Source organism: Oculina patagonica, chromosome 7 (genome assembly GCF_052425735.1).
Source record: "Oculina patagonica isolate OP01 chromosome 7, crgOcupat, whole genome shotgun sequence".
Taxonomy (NCBI): domain Eukaryota; kingdom Metazoa; phylum Cnidaria; class Anthozoa; order Scleractinia; family Oculinidae; genus Oculina; species Oculina patagonica.
The window spans coordinates 21155200-21173695 of record NC_135764.1 but is presented as its reverse complement, the minus strand read 5'-3'; the positions used below and the strand labels follow the sequence as shown (position 1 = coordinate 21173695).

The window sequence follows — 18496 nt, the reverse complement described above, 5'->3', positions numbered from 1 at the left end:
AAGTGATGATTCGCGAAATTTGTACATCATGATAAACAGTCTTCGCTCCTGTGTATGGTAGCTCGATAATAATTGCCTAGTTTCCAGCGTTCAAAAGGTCATCATTTAATATATTGACGTGAGCATTTACACCCGTTTTTAGGAAAATCTGTCACTAAGTGCTTACAGTACAATGGAGTAACAGTCACTATTTCAAGTGCTTTTATTGCAAAATCTGTTTCAAGAGTCATCATCAAAATGGTGAAAAATCTGAAAGAAAACGATGTGAAGTTCTTCAACCCTTGTTGTAATGAACATGCTTTTTGTAAATCGTCACGCAATCTTGTCCAAATGTTTAATCGTTTCTGCTTTTACGGACAATACGGAAGAAGTAACATCAACTCCTGTTCATACTTTAAATTTTGTGAAGCATATAACATTTATGACTGTTTCGTTTTCATCCATAATCATCCACGATGCCCCTAGCTTGCTATAAGCATTTTAAATTAAACTCCCGAACACAAACCTCTAACCAATTTTAACCGGCTTACGAAAACCGCGCAATCTGTATCACTATGCCATACGGCATTAGACTCATGTCACCCTTGGTGACCTATTTTTTATATGCTAATGCGCCGTGTAATATTTTAATGAGCTGAGGAAATAAAATTGCGTAGTATATTTGCATTTCGAAGTCAGGTTAAAATTCAAGCATTTACCAATATGTAAAAACCAAAACAGATAACAGGGCTTAATATTTGTTATGCCTTGAATTGTCTTGCGATTTTAGATAAACATTAATTTTATATTCAACATCGCGTAAAGAAAAACAAATTAAACTTGACTGTTACACAATTCTGCGCGTGCAATCCAATGGGGAGTTTAGCTAACCACGATGACAAACAACTTTTGTTCAGCAAACAAAAGGTTTAATGAGCAGCAAAATAGCTGTGCACGTGTTCTATTACTCTTGGCAAATTTCTTTCCCGTTTTCTAAAAAACAACAAGTTGAACGTGAAATGACTAACTCATGCGTATTTTGAACCAGACCGCTAATTTTTCGATTTAGGTTGAACATGTTTTTGAAGTGCTTAAAGAAAGACACTTCCTGTTTATACTTATTTCTGTATAACTATTAAAGTGATTTCTTTGAGGTTTTCTGACCACTCATGTATTGTTTTATTGTACCCAAACATTTGAATATTATACGACTCATTAACATATAAAAAACGGGTTACACGAATTCACTCTATTGTTTTCTCAAGAGGGAGATTACGAATAACGTTTCGGAAAGTAACTGTTTAGTTTTCTCAATTGCTTATATTATTTTGTAATGTCAGTCGTGTTTCTTGTGGTCAGCTTAATTGATTTTTTTTACGTTAACAAATTCGATTGGTTCGATTTTAAACTTTCAAGAAACTCATTGTAGTTTTCACATTAGAAAACACATCTTGTTGTACTTTATAAGGACGTTCGCGCTAATTGTTTATGCGCATCCTTACTGCGCACATGATTCATGTCGCAACGTGACGCCACGTCATGCACCGAGCGCGCGCGCTGCGGAAACTTTCTAAGCAGCCGTTGCGGTAACTTCGCTTGCAGATTGCTTTCTTAAATGGTCGGTGACCCCTATTTTTTTCTTAACGAATCACTTTTGTTAACGATTATCTAAGTTTTGCTAGAAAGTGAAAAAAATCTATCGACTACAATGTTTTTTTTTTGTCCCACGCACGTTCAATTCCACTTTTTGAGCTTTTCGTTTTGCTGTGCGACGGTTAAAAATGCCTTTTTCCAGGGTTAAGTCTTAAAAAAAGATAGCAACACTAGGACTTATTTACGCAACAGACGCACCTCTACAAATTGTGACTAAGGTCGTTTGCCTCCGTTTACTTGTTTTCGATATTTTTTACTGTAAACCCTGAAAACCATACTGGCCCAAGTGACAAAAAAAAACCTTTATTTATACACGATGGGATAAAAAAGCTACATAGCTTGTGGGGTCGTGTGTAAATAAAACATTAATACTAGTAGATAAAAACATTAAAACTATATTAAGGTAAAAAACGCTAAACTAATTGCTAAAAATAGATAAATTGCTAAAATTGTTACAATGATAAAAAGATAAAAAGCGCTAAGAACTCTTACGATAAAGATTGTTAAAATTGGTGTTTTTAATTATGTTCGACTTGTCGATCATTGTCAGAAAACTCCTGAGGGACATCGCCTCGTGACACTCTCCTGGTAAAAGGTTCCAGAGCACTGCCCCTCTGTAAGATGTTGAAAGTTTTATTGAATTGGTGTTAAATGATGGGGGAATTAGTAAATGCTTTTTTCTAAAATTGTACGAGTGTTAAAACCTGGTTACAAGTCGAGCCATGCAAGAGGGGGAGTCATTATGGTAGATCTTATAGATAAGTTTCAGAATCGAAAGTTTGTACGTGTTTCTTAAAGTGTCCCATTTAGCGCGGTCAAGGACTTCAGTAGATGGCATGTCTTTAGGTAGGTTAAAAATGACCCTCGCCGCTCTGCAGTGCAACCTCTTAAGTGCGTCAAAGTCGTCTTGACGACTCATGCCTCCCCAGACGGTTATACCGTACGTGACGGACGGGATTATGACTTTGTAGTATAACTTTAAAAGAACTTGCTTCGGTAAGAGCCTACACTTCTTAATAAGGCTTAGTTTTTTTGCAAAGTTCTTCTTTAGGTTATTGACATGTGGAGACCAACTCAGTTGGTCATCTATGTCAACGCCTAGGAGTCGGCTATATTTAACCCAATTAAGGCGGTTCCCTCCTAGCAGTAACGAAGGAAGGGGGCCAGTGATAGATCCTTCGTGGATAAGCATACATTCCGACTTTTTCGGGTGGGGAGTAAGCTTGTTGGTAGTGCACCAGGTGTATAATTCTTTAAGTGATTGATTAAGGGCAGCTGCGACTTCCTCTATACTGTGACTCATTATCTGACCGCAGTAAAAATTTTAAAAAATCTATCGAGTAGAAAATTTGGCGCGAACGTCATTAAATACAAAATCTGGCTCAGAGTAAATTTGTCTACTAGTAGAGTAATATGAGACTCATATTATTAAAAGCGCGTTGGTAAAATTGTGCAATGAGAAATTCGTTTCTCTTGCTGTATATTTTAGGCAGAAATCGAAGTTAAACAATTTGTCATGTGACGTTAAAACATGGAACTGTGAGAAAAGAAAAAAAATACATCCATCACAGATGCTTCGGCATCCCCATTGTCAGCCGCTTGTAGCAGTTGCGCACCCTACCGCAGAACTGCAGGCGACTTAAAGGGACTATGTCACGGTTAAGTTAATTTTATGTTATAAAATTTTGCCAAACATTCGCTTTGAAACTAAATTTTTGCAAGTAAATTAATTCTATGATTCTAAATCACAAAACCACAGCTTCGATGTAGCCAAATGTGTCTCCCGGGCGTTATAAATTAAAGTTTAAAGCAAACAAGATTAACTTTCAAAACTGTTCCGTCAGACCATATTTCCGGCAAAAACCCATATCGCAATTCGTTTCAATCTTCGACACTTTTGGCGTACCGTCTTTTGCATTTGGTGTTATTTAAATAATCCTTCACTGTTTTAAGATGTTATTTTATACATTTAAACGAATTTGATGGTCATTTCCTATGCCTAAGTTTGGCTAAAATCCGTGACACGGTCCCTTTAAAGGTCGGCACACACTAGGCGACGGCGACGTGTTGCAGCGACATGTCGCCTCGTGTGACATAGTGCATTCTTGCGACAAACAAGTCGCTGCGACAGAATTTTGTCGCTGCGATGTGTCGCACGAATTCAAACTGGTTTGAATTCGTGCGACACATCGCAGCGACAAAATGAGTGATAGCAGCGTTGTCGCAGCGTGTGTACACGTCTGCGACAAATCGCTGCGACAAAATATAAATTACCAATGAGAGAACGTCATGTATTTTCGCCATATTGAATTGGAAAACTAGTTCGCATTCCCACTCACTGGCATTCCCACCCACTCATTCCCATTCACTGTTTGTGCACCGAACAAACGTTTTGAATCAGTACACACGGACGACTCGTCGCCTAGTGTGTCCCGACCTTGAGGCTGTACGTCTCTGATGACATGGTTAGGGGAATCCCGCAATATCATTACATGTGCAGACGCATCTTTTCTGCCTGAACACTTTATACAAAGAGATAGGCAGTCGGAAGTTTGTTGACACTGCTGTAGAGGCCTAGTTTGGCGAAGCTTTTTGGGTACACCTAACTTAGCCTGCGTAGCTGGCGGTGTTGTTGGGTTTTTAAAGTGTATACGACACAGTTTTTTTTATTTTCCTGATCGAATGTACGTGGGATGCTGATGGGAACATCGAAAAAAGAAATTCGAAATCTCTTTTTTTCGCCGCGTTTTCGCGCTCTAAAATCGTGAAATTTCACTTCCGGTTGGGTCCAAAACTGCGCACATTGGGGAGCTGGGTCTATTCTGCTTTTGACGTCATGGCCGGTCGAGACCCAGCTCCCCACTGTGCGCCGTGATGTCAAACAAGAATGCGCTCAGTGATACACCCAATAACTAAACAAACCGAACATGGAATTTTAAAGCTCCGACGGCATAGATTTAAAATCGCTAAAATCACAACAACACGTGCGCTACTTCTAACTTCGTTTTGAGCCTAATACGTCAAGATTAAAAACCACCTTTTCATTTTACTTACCTGTGTATTTGCTGATATGATATATGATAGCTTTATTTTCACACGCTGTTTCCATCGGCTTTTCTAAAAAAACTATTATTACACTAGTATCCCTCTAGACTTCAGATCATTTTTAAACTTCCAAGCCTTTAGCTTTTTTTCGGTTTTCCGGCAACCCAGCCGCAATCTTCCTTTGAAATTCCCTGTTCAGTTTGTTTGGTTCTTGAGTGTATCACTTGTTTGACGTCACGGTGCCCAGTGGGGAGCTGGGTCTAGACCGGCCATGACGTCAAAAGCAGAATAGACCCAGCTCCCCACTGTGCGCGGTTTTGGACCCAACCGGAAGTGAAAATATTGCTTTTTTTAGGTCTAAAACGCGGTGAAAAAAACGAGATTTCGAATTTCTTTTTTCGATGTTCACATCAGCATACCACGTAGATTTGATCAGGCAAATAAAAAAAGTCTGTCATATACACTTTAAGTGCTTACTAGCTAGCGGCGAAGCCGCGACAACGAGCGGCGCAGCCGCGAGTGGCTTGGGGAGGAAGAGTATTTCAGCTTCTCCTCCCCAAGCCACTCGCGGCTGCGCCGCTCGTTGTCGCGGCTTCGCCGCTTGCTGGTGGGCGCTTTAAAACCCAACAATACCGTCAGCTACGCAGGCTACACCTAACTATTCGTATAGACGTTCACCGTCCTCTGGAATTTTTTCATTTCGAGAAGAGATGAATTTTTTTCTTCTTAAATTCTTATTCGTGATCAGAAAAAAGTTTGTGCTTGCACAGTTGCACAGTAATAGGCTCCGAAGACGATGTGGTATAACTTTGTTTGAGAAACTGTGCGCCGTGGAGTTCGTTTGTATAACTGTTTATTTTACGAAGAAATCAAAAATATCCCGAAACAGTGAAAGACCAGGAAAGCTTTCTTATACCATTTCATTGACTTAATTCCCCACCATACTTTTTGATAGCAAAATGTCACTTAGTATAAGGACGCTTGTGACCGCGGGGGCTAGGACCCGGCACTACTTACATTCATGATCAGCATCATACAACCCAGTGGTGAACTGCTGGCAAATTCCCAACCTAACTGGTTAAAGGCAGCTTCAATATTTTTTTTTCTTATACATAAGACACTGGGATTCAGTAAAAAAAATTCAACAACAAAACAAGTAACAAATACCAAAAAAAAAAAAAAACAATTAGACGACTGTTCATTCTAGGTTTCTATCACCGTGGATAGTTGCTTCGGGAACTCGCCCCAAGCCAATTATCAGCCGATAGAAACCTTGATTTCGCCTTCCTAGTCTTTAATTGTTATCTTTGAAAACTAAGATAGGTTCATACGTGACACGCTACCGTCTTTCTTTATTTATCACCATACAGGACGCTATCGACATTGCTGATCCTAGTAGTATACAGGACGCGTGTCACATATGAACCCAATTTTTCCATCTTTCTTTATTTATTAACTTAGAGTTTTTTTAGGAAACCAAACTTGTGTATGGTGCCATGAGTTGGAGGAGGAACGCGACGCTCTACAGGCAGAAATGGATTCAAAACAAAACGAATTCAAACAACTGGAGCTCGAGCACAACAAAACGAGGCAGACTTTAGAAGAAGATATAAAGGACAGAGAGATGAAAATAATTGAGTTAGATGAATTTTATAATCAACTGAATGTGTTGCATCTAAAACAAAAAAACGAACTGGAGCAAATTAAAACGCTTATGAAAGAGGAAAACGAAAGAAAGGTTAAATTAGGCAGGGAGAAGGAAGAAATAGAGAAAGAATTGGAAAACACCAAAGCAAAGCTCGTTGATCAAAAAGAACTTGAAGTAAGGCGAGTAGAAGCTGTAAACAGTAGAGAGAACTTCAAAAAAATAAACGAGAAATACTGGCAACGGATTAAAAAGCTAAAACAGAAAAACAAAACTCTAGGAGAGAAGAACGAAGATCTCCTTAAAGAAATCGAAACCACATCTCACAAAGCTGAAGAATGCGATAAACTGAGGGCTGAGCGTGATCAACTAAATTCTAAAATAGACCGACTTGTCCAGGAAGCTGCCGAGAGCCGATTGAAGTGCAGAAAACTAGAAGAGGAACTCTTAAAATGCAGGAACTTTGTCAGCCGTAAGTATAAGTTATGCAGATTCATAAAGGCTTCTCGTAAATTACTTTCCAAAAAATAGAAAAATAAATAAATTTCCGTAATTATATTTCACAACTAGGTTATCAGCTGGATATTTTTTGCAGGATAGTTGTTGAGGCCGCAGGGCGAATAAATTCGAACACGATAGAAAATAATCTTATAGTTTTATAGAAATCTCTAGTGTCTTTCAATCGGTGTTTAACCATCAAACTTAAGTAAAATGCTGGAAAATTTGGAATTAAAGTCTTTCGAAGATTTAATTTCCGAAGTTGGCCCGAGGAATTACTAAGATTTCTTAAGTTAAACCAAAATGTCTGAAGACGAACAAAGCGTTACCGTTTCGAATGGTCATGATTTGTAGAAAGATGCTCGTAATTTGTTCAATACACTATATTCTTGATTAACATGTACTTGTGATATTTTGGAAGAACTCAAATTGCACTTACCTATAGGCTCGTGCAATTTGGTGAATTTTCAAACGTCACTCGTACGTATGTGCATAGTTAATAAAGGGAAATGGTTAGGAAGCCCGGTAAACATCAAAGGAGCACAGAAAGAGGCCGGTTGGAAGGTCCATGACCGTGTACATGTATTGTTTTGCACTCAAACACTATGCACGAGTTAAGTAATCAGGTTGTCAGTTTTGTGTAGAGTAAACAACCAAAATAGCGAAAAAAAAAACCCTATAGCAATGAACTTCGCAGGGCTTCATAATCATTTCCCTCTATCAACTATGGTATTAACTAAGAAGTTATCCTAAATTAGAACTTTGCGCTGCTAACTCTCATTATTAACGTCACTTTTGTCACTTAGACGTCTTCTTACCTAGCGGAAAAGAGTTCCACAGCTCACCGGGGGTCATATGTGCCTTAGGGAGAGATATTTCAGCCAAACTTGTTGCTACCCGATCGTCTGACTTGGAGGGAGAAGCAAGCGATATATTCGACCATAAAAAGGGCAAAGATAGCGGAACGGATGCTGTAGAAGGTTCCTGGTGGTGCGTTGATCTGGGCAAGAATTATCTCTTGGTTATCACTCACTGCGCTTTAAGGCACGGGAAGATGTACAATGAATCAATCCTTACAAAATGGCAGTTTCAAGGGTCCGCTGATGGAGTCACTTGGAAAAATCTTGAAAGAGAAAATCCAAGTGACCCACCGCAGTTCAGAGATCCCCCTACATACAGTACGGGTATATGGACTGTCAAAGGCGAAGTTGGAGCTTTCCGTTACTTCCGTATTTTACAAACAGGAAGGAATTCCTCAGGAAAATATGGAATTTATCTATCTGGTGTCGAATTATACGGAGTACTTTCCAAGGTGTAACCTCCTTAACTTGCAATTGAACTCAAACCTAATTGAACATAGCAGTAAAGTTCAAGACTTCTTTGAACAAGAAAATTTGTCCATAGTCAACAGCTTCATTTCAGCACAAGCTGCTGATGTATACGTCATCTTGTGGTCATTTGGTTTTAACGAGCAGATGATAAAGCAAATCACAGACAAACTGCACAGAGCCTGGATCAAGCAGTTACTCCCTAGACTGACATAAAAAAAAACACATGCATTATGTTTAACATTAACAATAAACCACCGAGGTGACTCCCCTATAAAAATGACGGAGGTGCTCAAACCCCGTAAAGGCAATAGAGTCTCCCTTGGTGGGCGTGGATTTAATTCATTTTTATCCTTTAAAAGAATCAATTCTAAAACGGCAAAGTAATGGACACTGACAATCTTGAGCAGGACAGGAGAAGGCTGGGCAGCCTTCTCCTGCCCTGATCTTGACCCTTACCCTAGTACGTACCTGTACAGAACGGCGGTTATTTTAGATTTTAGCACCCAAAGCTGTACAAATGGACACATTCTGCCCCCTAAAAGTTACGACAGGCACCCCCGTCAATTTCATGGGAAGTCCCCCCCAACTGTATTGTTAAAGAAATAGGTTATCCGGCATTGTAAGACAGGTACTGACCGAATCGTGCTTTATTTCCATTTAGATTCTTGCGTGGTTCACTGAACGTTGATTATTAGCTTTTAATTTTAGTCACAAGCAAGTACTAGGCACAGCAGTTATTAATGTATATAAGCCTTCTTCTCGTTGTTGATCAATGTGGTCAGGCGTGTGTTGTCATTCAGTTGAAGACTGTAAAATCTGTTTATTAGGGAGCCAAGCATCATTAAGAATATTTACTTTCTCAAGCTTCTATGCAGAGGTGAATTTAGGTTAAGTTCATCATTATCATTATCATCATCATTATTATAAAAACACTCCAAATTTTTAGTTCTTTTCTGGCAATACCTAACATCTTAGAAATGTATTTTCTGTGATATCGATATTGCCATGACAACGATTAACAAAACCTGCCATATTTTGGTAATAGGACATAGCTTGAGATTTTGGTAATACCTATTCTATATGAATTATGTATCGTGCTAATTTTGAGGTTTTCTGTTTATTATAGTCATGGCAATATCGATTTCCCTTTGAGATCTGGTGTAGAGATATGAAGCTAAGTGCATGACCACTATAAACACCATTTATTATTATTAATTATTAAAATAAAAAAATCAATATAAGGCCAAAAAATGATGTAATCATATCTATAACAAAATTCTCGCGTTTGTTTGGTTTTGCTCGCACCTATTTATCATGTAAATGTTGCGCGATCATGTGGTTGTCTAGTTACATGTATTCAATTTGAGCAACTTCAAATTGGATACCTGTATTTGGATAGCCTGCGAACAGGCTCTCGAGTGGGGTTTTCGCGAGTGAAGCGAGCGGAAGAGCGGGGCCTGAGGGGGAGTACGAGGGCGCGGGAGCCTCCCCCTCAGGCCCCGCTCTTCCGCTCGCTTCGCTCGCAGAAAACCTACTCGGGAGCCTCTTCGCAGGCTAGTATTTGGACACCTACGCCATTTGCGTATCAATCAGGCGCAATTAAATATGGGTTCTTTCTTGCTGTTTTCCCGCTGTTTGATGCACAAAAAAGGTCAAAGGCTTCCTAACCTCGAATTTTATTATTGATACGATTAATTAGTAATTGGACCGCGTTTCGTGTAATTCAGAGAGTAGTCAAGCTCGTAATTTCAAACTGTCGTCATCTTTTAATTTTGAAATTACTACTTTCTGAAAAGCTAAAAAAAGGATAATATCAACGAGAAAGAAATCGGACTTTTCGCCGCCTAAAGTGCCCCCGGTAAGACAAAACAGTGGGTCCGGAGACTGGAAATGAATTTAGCTCGGATGACGTAGTTAGTGGTTCCACGGATCAGTTGACACTTAGATTTTGTTGATGCACAGTTAAGTTCACTACTTTAGCTGAGATTGTTGCTGCTTTTTCGTTGATAAATCGAAAACATGTCCTGAAAAAACGATATGTTGCCATCTACGGACTTGGCAGAGCGTGTTTCAAGCAGAAAAGAATCGCAAAACGAAATATCCACACTAACATGGCTGTCCAACAGCAAGCCGATCAAGCGCTCTTTCACACATGCGCTGGACGACGAGGACGATCGACGTTCCGCAAAGCAGATTCAAATAAGAAATTCTCTATAAAAATGAATTACTAGAATTGTTATTGTTTCCAAAGGCAAATACATCAACGGGTTTTGATTTTTGAGACTGGTTTCGCAGTATCGCAACGGGTTGCTTGATTGTCGATTTTTAATACAAGAAGAGATCTTGTGTGGGAAAGAACAGTGGACTGACATATTTTCCGAAGCGTAAGAGCACTGAGAGTATAAACTGAGTGACATAATTATCAAATAATTGAACTTGAAAACACGGCAAGACACTTCTTCAAACCCAAGATTAGCACTTTTACGGAACCAAACATTTCCTCTTGAAGAATAAACAGAACTTTAGTTGTTTCCCTTTATGGTACGTTAGCCCATTGGTACATTTTCAACTGTCTTTATCCGAAGACGATAAATCCAGATTACAGTAAGTGCACAGCGCGTGTTTATCGGCCAATAATTTGCGTAGGCAGCTGCAAAATTTGTCCGAGATCTCAGTGTAATGTTTACAGTGCATTTGCCATTATTGGAATACGCCGGAAATTAACTAAATCCAGCACTGAGACGTGAGAGAGAGGCGATCAAACTTTCAAACAGGCTCTTCCCACACGATTTTGGGCAAAAATGTTTGATCATTTGCCCATAAAAGGCTGACATAGCCTATTTTCCTTAGTACAGATTAGTCATTCCTAATCACACTCACTAGTCTTCTTTTTTCGTAACGTATAAGTCATTGATGTTTTGCTGATGCCCGAAGTTTACATTGCTGTTTGGTCCACTAATCGTTATATTGCCATAGTGAACTCCACTTGCGTTGCCTTGGTGACCATCGCCGTTGCCTGCCCTCGATCTGCCGGTGTTTCGTGCATCATCTCTTTGAACTTCGTCACGTACATTCTGCTGAAAATCTGAACATGGAGTAAACGAGTAAGTGCAAATTTTCGATAACAACGTTTTGTATACTTTACTGACACTTTCTTCGTAATCTGCTGTACTTGGCCTTTTTCGCAAGTTCTTTTTAAGTTATATATACTGTTTTCGAGGCAACATTTATGCCAATTATTTCTGATTATATATTTAAAGTTACAACAGGAAATTGTAATTTGCAGATATATTTTATTACAAGAGCATATATATGTTCTTTTTTTACAGGACATCTGAGGTAGAAAAATTTTGGATATTCCGATGACAGATGTTAAACTAGTTCATGAGAGTCAGAGAGCCTTGTTAAGTCAATTCAGTTTTGATTCACAATGGAAACATACTACTGAATACACTGCACCCTTAGCTTCCTATTAAGCATGTTTAGAAGTCCTTTTACTAGCAAGACACTTCATATAAACTACATACCTAGCAGTTTTTGTGCAACTCTTTTATTCTCGAGAGCATCTGCAATACTACCTACTGTGGCAGAACGCCCTTCCCTCCTTATCCATTCATAAAGCATTTCCCTGGCCTTATCACGACACAACTTGTGATCGACATTTATATTTCAGTCGAGAATTGCAGTCTGTAGGTTGAGCCTTATGCCCAGATCGTGCCAGCATGTTCCAATATCATCGCATATTTCCCACACATGCGTTCCAGTGGCTTTTGTTCTTCTAGCGCTATCTGCCATATAAATATATATGTTGTAGGTTAAACCCGTTTTCAGGTTAGATCCGTTTCAAGCTTAGTATAATATGCAGCAATTCTCAAGATAACAATGATATGTACATAAAATAACTTGAATTCATTAAAAGAAAGTCCAATACATTATTAAATTCAGGTTGAAACATATTAAACTTGAAAACGGGTTTAACCTGCAACATATACAGTCGCATTTAATCCCAAATAGACTAACATATTTTCGGGCGTTTATTTCCAAGTTAGAATTTTTGGGCTTACTTCCTGTGAATTTTGACACTAATTTGAGTAGTTTTGGACTGAAAAGGCACAAATAACAGTGATGTACAAAAATCAATTTTGATGATTGCAATATTCAACACTCAACGCCTTCCTCTTTAAAGGGGTACTGAGGTTCCTTGTCTACGTTACTTTCTTTTGTGGAGAAACGCTCTTCTCCAGTGGATGGGGAAGGAGGGGCACGAACACTACTGAAGTAGGAAACCGGAAGTCAGCATTTCCAAATTGGCGAGAACCATTAGGGTAAAACGTACGGAAAGCAGAAAGTTTAACCCTACCTTAGGGAGTTTGCTTTGTGACTAAATTTCAAAGGAACATAATAATAATAATAATAATAATAATAATAATAATAATAATAATAATAATAATAATAATAATAATAATAATAAAACATTTTTATAGCGCCTATCCAGGTCTGCTCTAGGCGCTTTACAAATCTATAAAAATTCGTTAAAATTAGCTGAATAAATCTTAAAAATTAAAAATGTACATTAAAAGTAATAAAAAGTAAAAATCGCTAAGAGTAATAAGTTTTTTTTAAAAAGATAAGTTTTGAGTTTTGATTTAAAAGAACTTAAATTGTCACATGAGCGGATAAAAAGAGGTAGACTGTTCCAGAGTTCAGGCGACGAAACAGCAAAAGCTCGAGACCCATACGACTTAAGGTGGAATTTGACAGGGTTAAGGCGTGAAGAGTGTGACGATCGGAGGGTTCTTGAAGGTTGGTAGTGCATTAACAAATCTTGAATGTAGATAGGAGATTGTTGATGGAGAGCTTTGAAGGTAAGTAGCAGAATCTTAAATTTAATGCGTTCAGAAACAGGAAGCCAGTGTAGTTCTTTCAATATCGGAGTGATGTGGTCGTATTTTCGGGAACAGGTGATAAGTCGAGCAGCGGCGTTCTGAACAGACTGGAGCTTTTTTAAGGCATACTTCGGCACATTGTATAAAAGAGAGTTGCAGTGGTCGAGTTTGGAAGACACAAAAAGCATGGACCAAGATCTCGGTTGTTTTCGTGGATAAGTACTTCCTTATACGGGAGATGTTTCGGAGATGATAAGAGGCTGTTTTACAAATGGAACTGATACGCGGAAGCATAGTCATATTGCTGTCAAATATTACACCGATGTTTCTAGCAAATTTAGATGGCTGAATTATGTCTTGACCAAAACGGATTGGAGGTAGAGACTGCTGTAGGTTGTGTTTTGAGTAAAGGAAGAGAAGTTCAGTCTTGTCCTTATTCAGCTTTAGCTTGTTGAGAGACATCCACTTGTCAAGATCAGACAAACATTCCTCGATTTTTCCAACTGTATTGGTTAATTCGACGTCGTTGTTTGTTGAAAAAGAGATATATAACTGAGTATCGTCAGCGTAGAAGTGAAATTGCATTTCTTGGTGTCGTAGAATGTCAGCCAATGGTGCAGTATAAAGTAAGTACAGGATAGGCCCTAGGACCGAACCTTGGGGGACCCCGCATTTGAGCTCACGAGACTGCGATTTAGTTCCATCGATTAAGGTAAATTGCGTACGGTTGGTAAGATACGAACGAAACCATTCAAGGGCAGTGCCACAGATTGAAAACTTGGAGTTCAGTCTTTTTAGCAGAATGTCGTGATCGACAGTGTCAAAAGCAGCAGATAGATCCAGTAGCAGGAGTATAACACAGTGACGATCGTCAATGGCACGCAGAATATCATTGTGTACACGTACAAGAGCAGTTTCACAGCTATGGAATCGCTTATAGGCTGATTGCAGCGGTTCATAAGTTGGTTGGATTCCAAGTAGTCCTGAAGACGTACTGCAACAACTTTTTCGATCATTTTTGAAATGACCTTGAGGTTTGAGATAGGCCTATAATTACTGAAGATTTCGTGATCCAGGGATGGTTTCTTGAGTAGTGGCAATAAGACGGCAGTTTTTAGTGATGGAGGCACATATCCAGATTCCAGGGACAAGTTCACAATCCTACATAGTGTTGGTAGAAGGATGCCAAAGTTTTCTTTTAACAAAACAGCAGGCAGAGGGTCCAGGCTACAAGACTTAGACGCAACAGTACGTGCAAGCTTCGAAAGTTCAATGATTGAAGTAGGTGAAAAGGCATTCAACTGACAGTCAAGCGTCGATTAATGACTATAAAAAAATGTTTTCATTTTATTATGAAAATTTTTAACTGAGAACAAAGTCCCTTCAAATTATAAATCTTATTTTGGGTAACATTCGTTCAATGACTACAAAATATGCAAGCCCTACATTTATAATGAATTATAAATTATAATTATAATTTTATCGAATTATAAATCTAGATGGATCTATTTTGTGAGAATAATATAGGTTAAAAGTGTCTTCGTGTTTAAGTTAAGGATCCTTGTTTAAAAGGAGGCCTTTATATTTGAATGGTAGGCGCACGATATGCAGTGTCAATAAATAGCAAATAACAAATATTGTCACCGACCTTCGTCCCTGTTGTGTGAAGTATTGCTCGCCATCTTAGCGGAGTTTTTCTTGATGTTTTCCTATCCCAGCCTTTTTTACAAAACCTGAAACCTTTCGCTGTTCTGTCAAGAGAAACGCGTAAATTACTGCAAGCTAAAGCTGTAGTTAGCGGAGATGTTTGCGGGTCACTCAGCGATTCGTAACTGACGAGACGAAAACAGAACCAGATAGTCGATATGAATGTAAGTGGTAGTAAAGTGATGAACCTTATAGATGATTTCTGCTACCTGTATGTTGTGCTACAGGAGCTACATTGTAACTGAACGTAACTGTTGTTCGTTCAGTAACATGCATAGGCGTACGGGCCGGGGGGGCTGGGGGGGCTGCAGCCCCCCCAAAGTTTGGGCAACGCAGATTTTTTTGGGCAGCAAGAGAAATTTGGGCAAAGCCAGTTTTTAAAGAAATTTCCATGTTTTTTTCAAAGAGCTATATATTTTATATTTTAACCTGAAGTCGGCATGGTGAAGTCAGTTAAATTCACACGAGACAGTGGTTGCCTACCATGTGATGCATTTTGGTTTCTTTCTTTGCAATTTCTTTAATTGCAATTTATGCGAAGATCATTTCTTCCCTTTAAGATTTTTTTATTTTTGGGCACTGTACTGTTATACACTAGCTGGTGTGAAAACAAGAATCATATGTAGATTATCGCGGACTGGAGACTCTGACAAGTCTGAGTCATGATCATGTGCTAGGCAACCACTGTCCCGTGTGAAAATAATTGCCTTTGCCACGGAATTTTGACGGCGAGATTCTGGAAGCCGCCAGAAAATGTAAGCGAGTTTTCGTTGTGTGCGCGGATTAGGCTACACGACTGTTTCAGAATTTGAAATGCCGGATACAATGTACGAGAATGATCTATTTGATATGTTTCCAGAGTTTTCTAATTTGGTTCATATCCTTGCAGTAATACCTGCTACAACTTGTTCGGCAGAACGATCATTCAGTGCTTTAATTTGTGCAGACTGAAAACTTACCTCCTCAGCACCATGGGGCAACAACATGTCAGTAACATCGCACTTATTAACATTGAAAGGCCATATGCCAAATCTGTAGTCAACAGTGACATGGATCGTATCACTGATAACTTCGGCCGTCAAAATGGTAGAGACAGCTATTTCTCTTAACGTGTTTTATATTAAAGTTCATATGATAGATTCATATGTAAGGATATTTTCACTTCATATGTAGGCCTATGTTAGTGCATCGTATGACCCACGTTTCTTTTCGACTGTTTCGTAAAAATTTGAGCAACTTGCGGGAAATTTTTGGGAAAATGGTTCACCGCCCCCCCCCCCCCCCCCCCTGGCAAAAAATTGCCCGTACGCCTATGGTAACATGTACGAAACTGAATTTATTATATGTGAAGAATGGATAAATACATACTACTAGGATACGTGCGTGACAGTGCAATAAAGGTGCTAGTGCATATAATTATTAATACATTTTTAGGTGCAAATGAATGTGCAAGTGATAATTACATAGTGCAACATAACTAGATGTAACAAGTTCAACCGACTGTCGATTTGCTGAAAGCCCATCAGCGCAGCGTATAATAAAGAAGCACAAATTATATGCAATGTCGACAGCTTCCTCGTTTTCTTTGTGCATAATTAATTAGCCGAAATAATAAATTCATTTAGCTTTGATTCAGCTAAAATAAATCACGGCAATAGTACCCAAAATGAACAAATGGTATTCCTCTACTGGACAAGTCTTTTATAGAGGTCCATACAAAACTAATGTAAAAATCGTCCTGGTGAAACATACATGGAGGTTGTGCAACATTACGATTGTACATCACTGCTTTATCCACGTTACAGACTGTCGGATTTAGCATTAGTTTTAGACGCAACGAGCTTATTATAATCAGTGATCATTTGCATCGAATCGAATAGAAATAAAGTTAGGCTGATAAAGTTCTATGACTAAACCAGGCCTTTTAGACAGCAATACAAGGGTTAATTTGATTTAAATTCTAATTCAGTTTAGTACAGCAATACACCTCATACATCCTAATATTTTGCTGGTTTTCAGTGTTTTGTTTCAACGGGCGAAATTGAATAAAAGCTTACCGATTACAACGAGAGAAGGAAATCAACAAAGGAAAAGTGCTTGTATGCTATTTATCGAATACTCCATTAAAGAATCATAGACGTGACTATTGAGCTTACGCACCTCAAGAATCAGTGAGCCGTCTTGCTAGCTTATATAACAGTTTATGATTTCTGCACTGTCTCGATCGTTAGTTAGGGCAAATGTATTTCCATATCAGACAAATCAAGACTAGCAAGCAATCCAGTGACAAAAAAACGATGACAGTCCAAGTTGCTTCACTATAGAACGCGGTTATGACAACTTAATCTTGATGACGTCACGGTTAGTCAATTAGATCCAAGACAGCTGCAAATATTTGGTTTCATAGGGTAGCTGTATTTTTTTGCACTGTATTTGCAAGCCACCGAGGAAGACTTGACAGATGCAGTGAGATTTATGTGCCTTCAATTATAGACATCAAATAAAGTCTACTTAACGTTTCAAAACTTTCGAGGTAACAAGGGCAGTTTTGTATTTTTAAATTTCTGCAAATAGCGTGGATGTTAAAATGAATTGCGAGGCACGTGCGTGACGTGTCAATGACAACTGGCCAGTTGTCGTCGATAGCAGGAAGTTGCTGTCAAGTGAAGACCGGTTCATTTGTCACGACAGCTTGATAGCATGAATTTTGAGAAATAACATTTAAATTGGCTATAGTCTCACGTAGTTTACTGAGGAGAGTTTTGTTTAAGTCCTGTCCTCGCTTGTTAGAATATGCGTTATAAGATTAGCTAGATAGATAAATTCTATAAAATAGCTTTAAGGACTTTTTAAGGGTAATTTACTTTATGACATGGAAAACACGGGGTATGTTATTATTTTATTTTATTTCTGGTCAACTACCATTCATTTCAAAGGTAAATTAAAGAACTAAACCTAAAACTTTAACTACATGACTGGCTGCAACGCCAGCTTATTGTTTTCCCATCAAGTCTAATTATGTGTATATTTCAGTCTAATTAATTTCTTAAGCCACACATTAGTCTTTACCTTATTTTTGGAGTATGGGCATGATGATGATGATGATGATGATGATGATGATGACTACGTCTATCCAGACCAAGCGTGTCTATAACAAGCACCATACAGGCAGGCCCATCTATCATAACCACACGAGCTCGATGCTTGTATATCTCCCTTAATTTCTTAGAGAGCGATGTAGGTATTGCACAGCACATGGCCCTCTGTGGGTTTTAAAAAAGGAACTTTACTATGTTACACCGTGAGTCAGGTCAATGCAGAGTAGGCAGCCGGTTTTGTTGTCAGATTAGGGAAACAGGCAAGATTAGGAGAAATGCCGTGTTTGGAAAGGAATCCACTTTGTCAGTTAATGCCCGCAAACGTTGAGATCTGCAAAGTTTGATTTCGTGTTTACAACTCAGTACTAGACAGCTGTAAATAAAAGTACAATTTCGACATGACTGATGGCGGAATCTCCACTAATTTGACAAAACTGGACGCTTCAAGGGTCCATTGATGGAGATGATTGGGAGGAACTTAACACTGTAAAAGTAGGACAGAATTATTCCCTAAAGTTTGATAAAGAGTCCTATCCATATTATGAAGGCACGTGGGCATTCATAAACAATGTGGGAGGTTTCCGTTACTTCGAGATTGAGCAAGTAGGCAAGAATTCCTCAAACAAATATGGAATTTATCTATATGGTATTGAG

General features: G+C 38.7%; 4 protein-coding genes and 1 pseudogene across 7 annotated transcripts in view; 2 read left to right on the top strand and 3 right to left on the bottom strand.

Annotated features, from left to right (window-relative positions):
- LOC144661514 (uncharacterized) overlaps positions 1 to 9008 on the top strand; it is an 85325-nt gene extending 76317 nt beyond the window's left edge. For both annotated transcript variants that reach the window (XM_078522300.1, XM_078522299.1), the window contains 2 exons: positions 6150 to 6794; positions 7627 to 9008. In XM_078522300.1, coding sequence (XP_078378426.1) covers positions 6150 to 6794; positions 7627 to 8138 — 1157 coding nt within the window. In that variant the 3' untranslated portion in view covers positions 8139 to 9008. The remainder of the gene's footprint in view (positions 1 to 6149; positions 6795 to 7626) is intronic.
- The window catches only part of LOC144661521 (uncharacterized), a 216163-nt gene that overhangs the window by 85078 nt on the left and 112589 nt on the right, over positions 1 to 18496 (bottom strand). The window lies entirely within an intron of this gene.
- LOC144661526 (uncharacterized) overlaps positions 1 to 18496 on the top strand; it is a 165800-nt gene that overhangs the window by 75498 nt on the left and 71806 nt on the right. The window lies entirely within an intron of this gene.
- On the bottom strand, positions 11001 to 17031 carry LOC144661559 (uncharacterized). 3 transcript variants are annotated; one of them, XM_078522372.1, is made up of 4 exons: positions 16905 to 17031; positions 14686 to 14788; positions 11679 to 11939; positions 11001 to 11236 (listed from the first exon to the last, which is right to left on the bottom strand). In XM_078522372.1, the coding sequence occupies exons 3-4, from the start codon at positions 11773 to 11775 to the stop codon at positions 11031 to 11033; spliced, it is 303 nt and encodes a 100-aa protein (XP_078378498.1). In that variant the 5' UTR covers positions 11776 to 11939; positions 14686 to 14788; positions 16905 to 17031; the 3' UTR covers positions 11001 to 11030. The 3 variants fall into 3 exon arrangements, with proteins under 3 accessions (XP_078378498.1, XP_078378500.1, XP_078378499.1); XM_078522374.1 differs by having other exon boundaries at positions 14686 to 14777; positions 16889 to 17028; XM_078522373.1 differs by having other exon boundaries at positions 14686 to 14869; positions 16905 to 17024.
- Positions 12558 to 13947, bottom strand: LOC144660329 (uncharacterized; annotated as a pseudogene).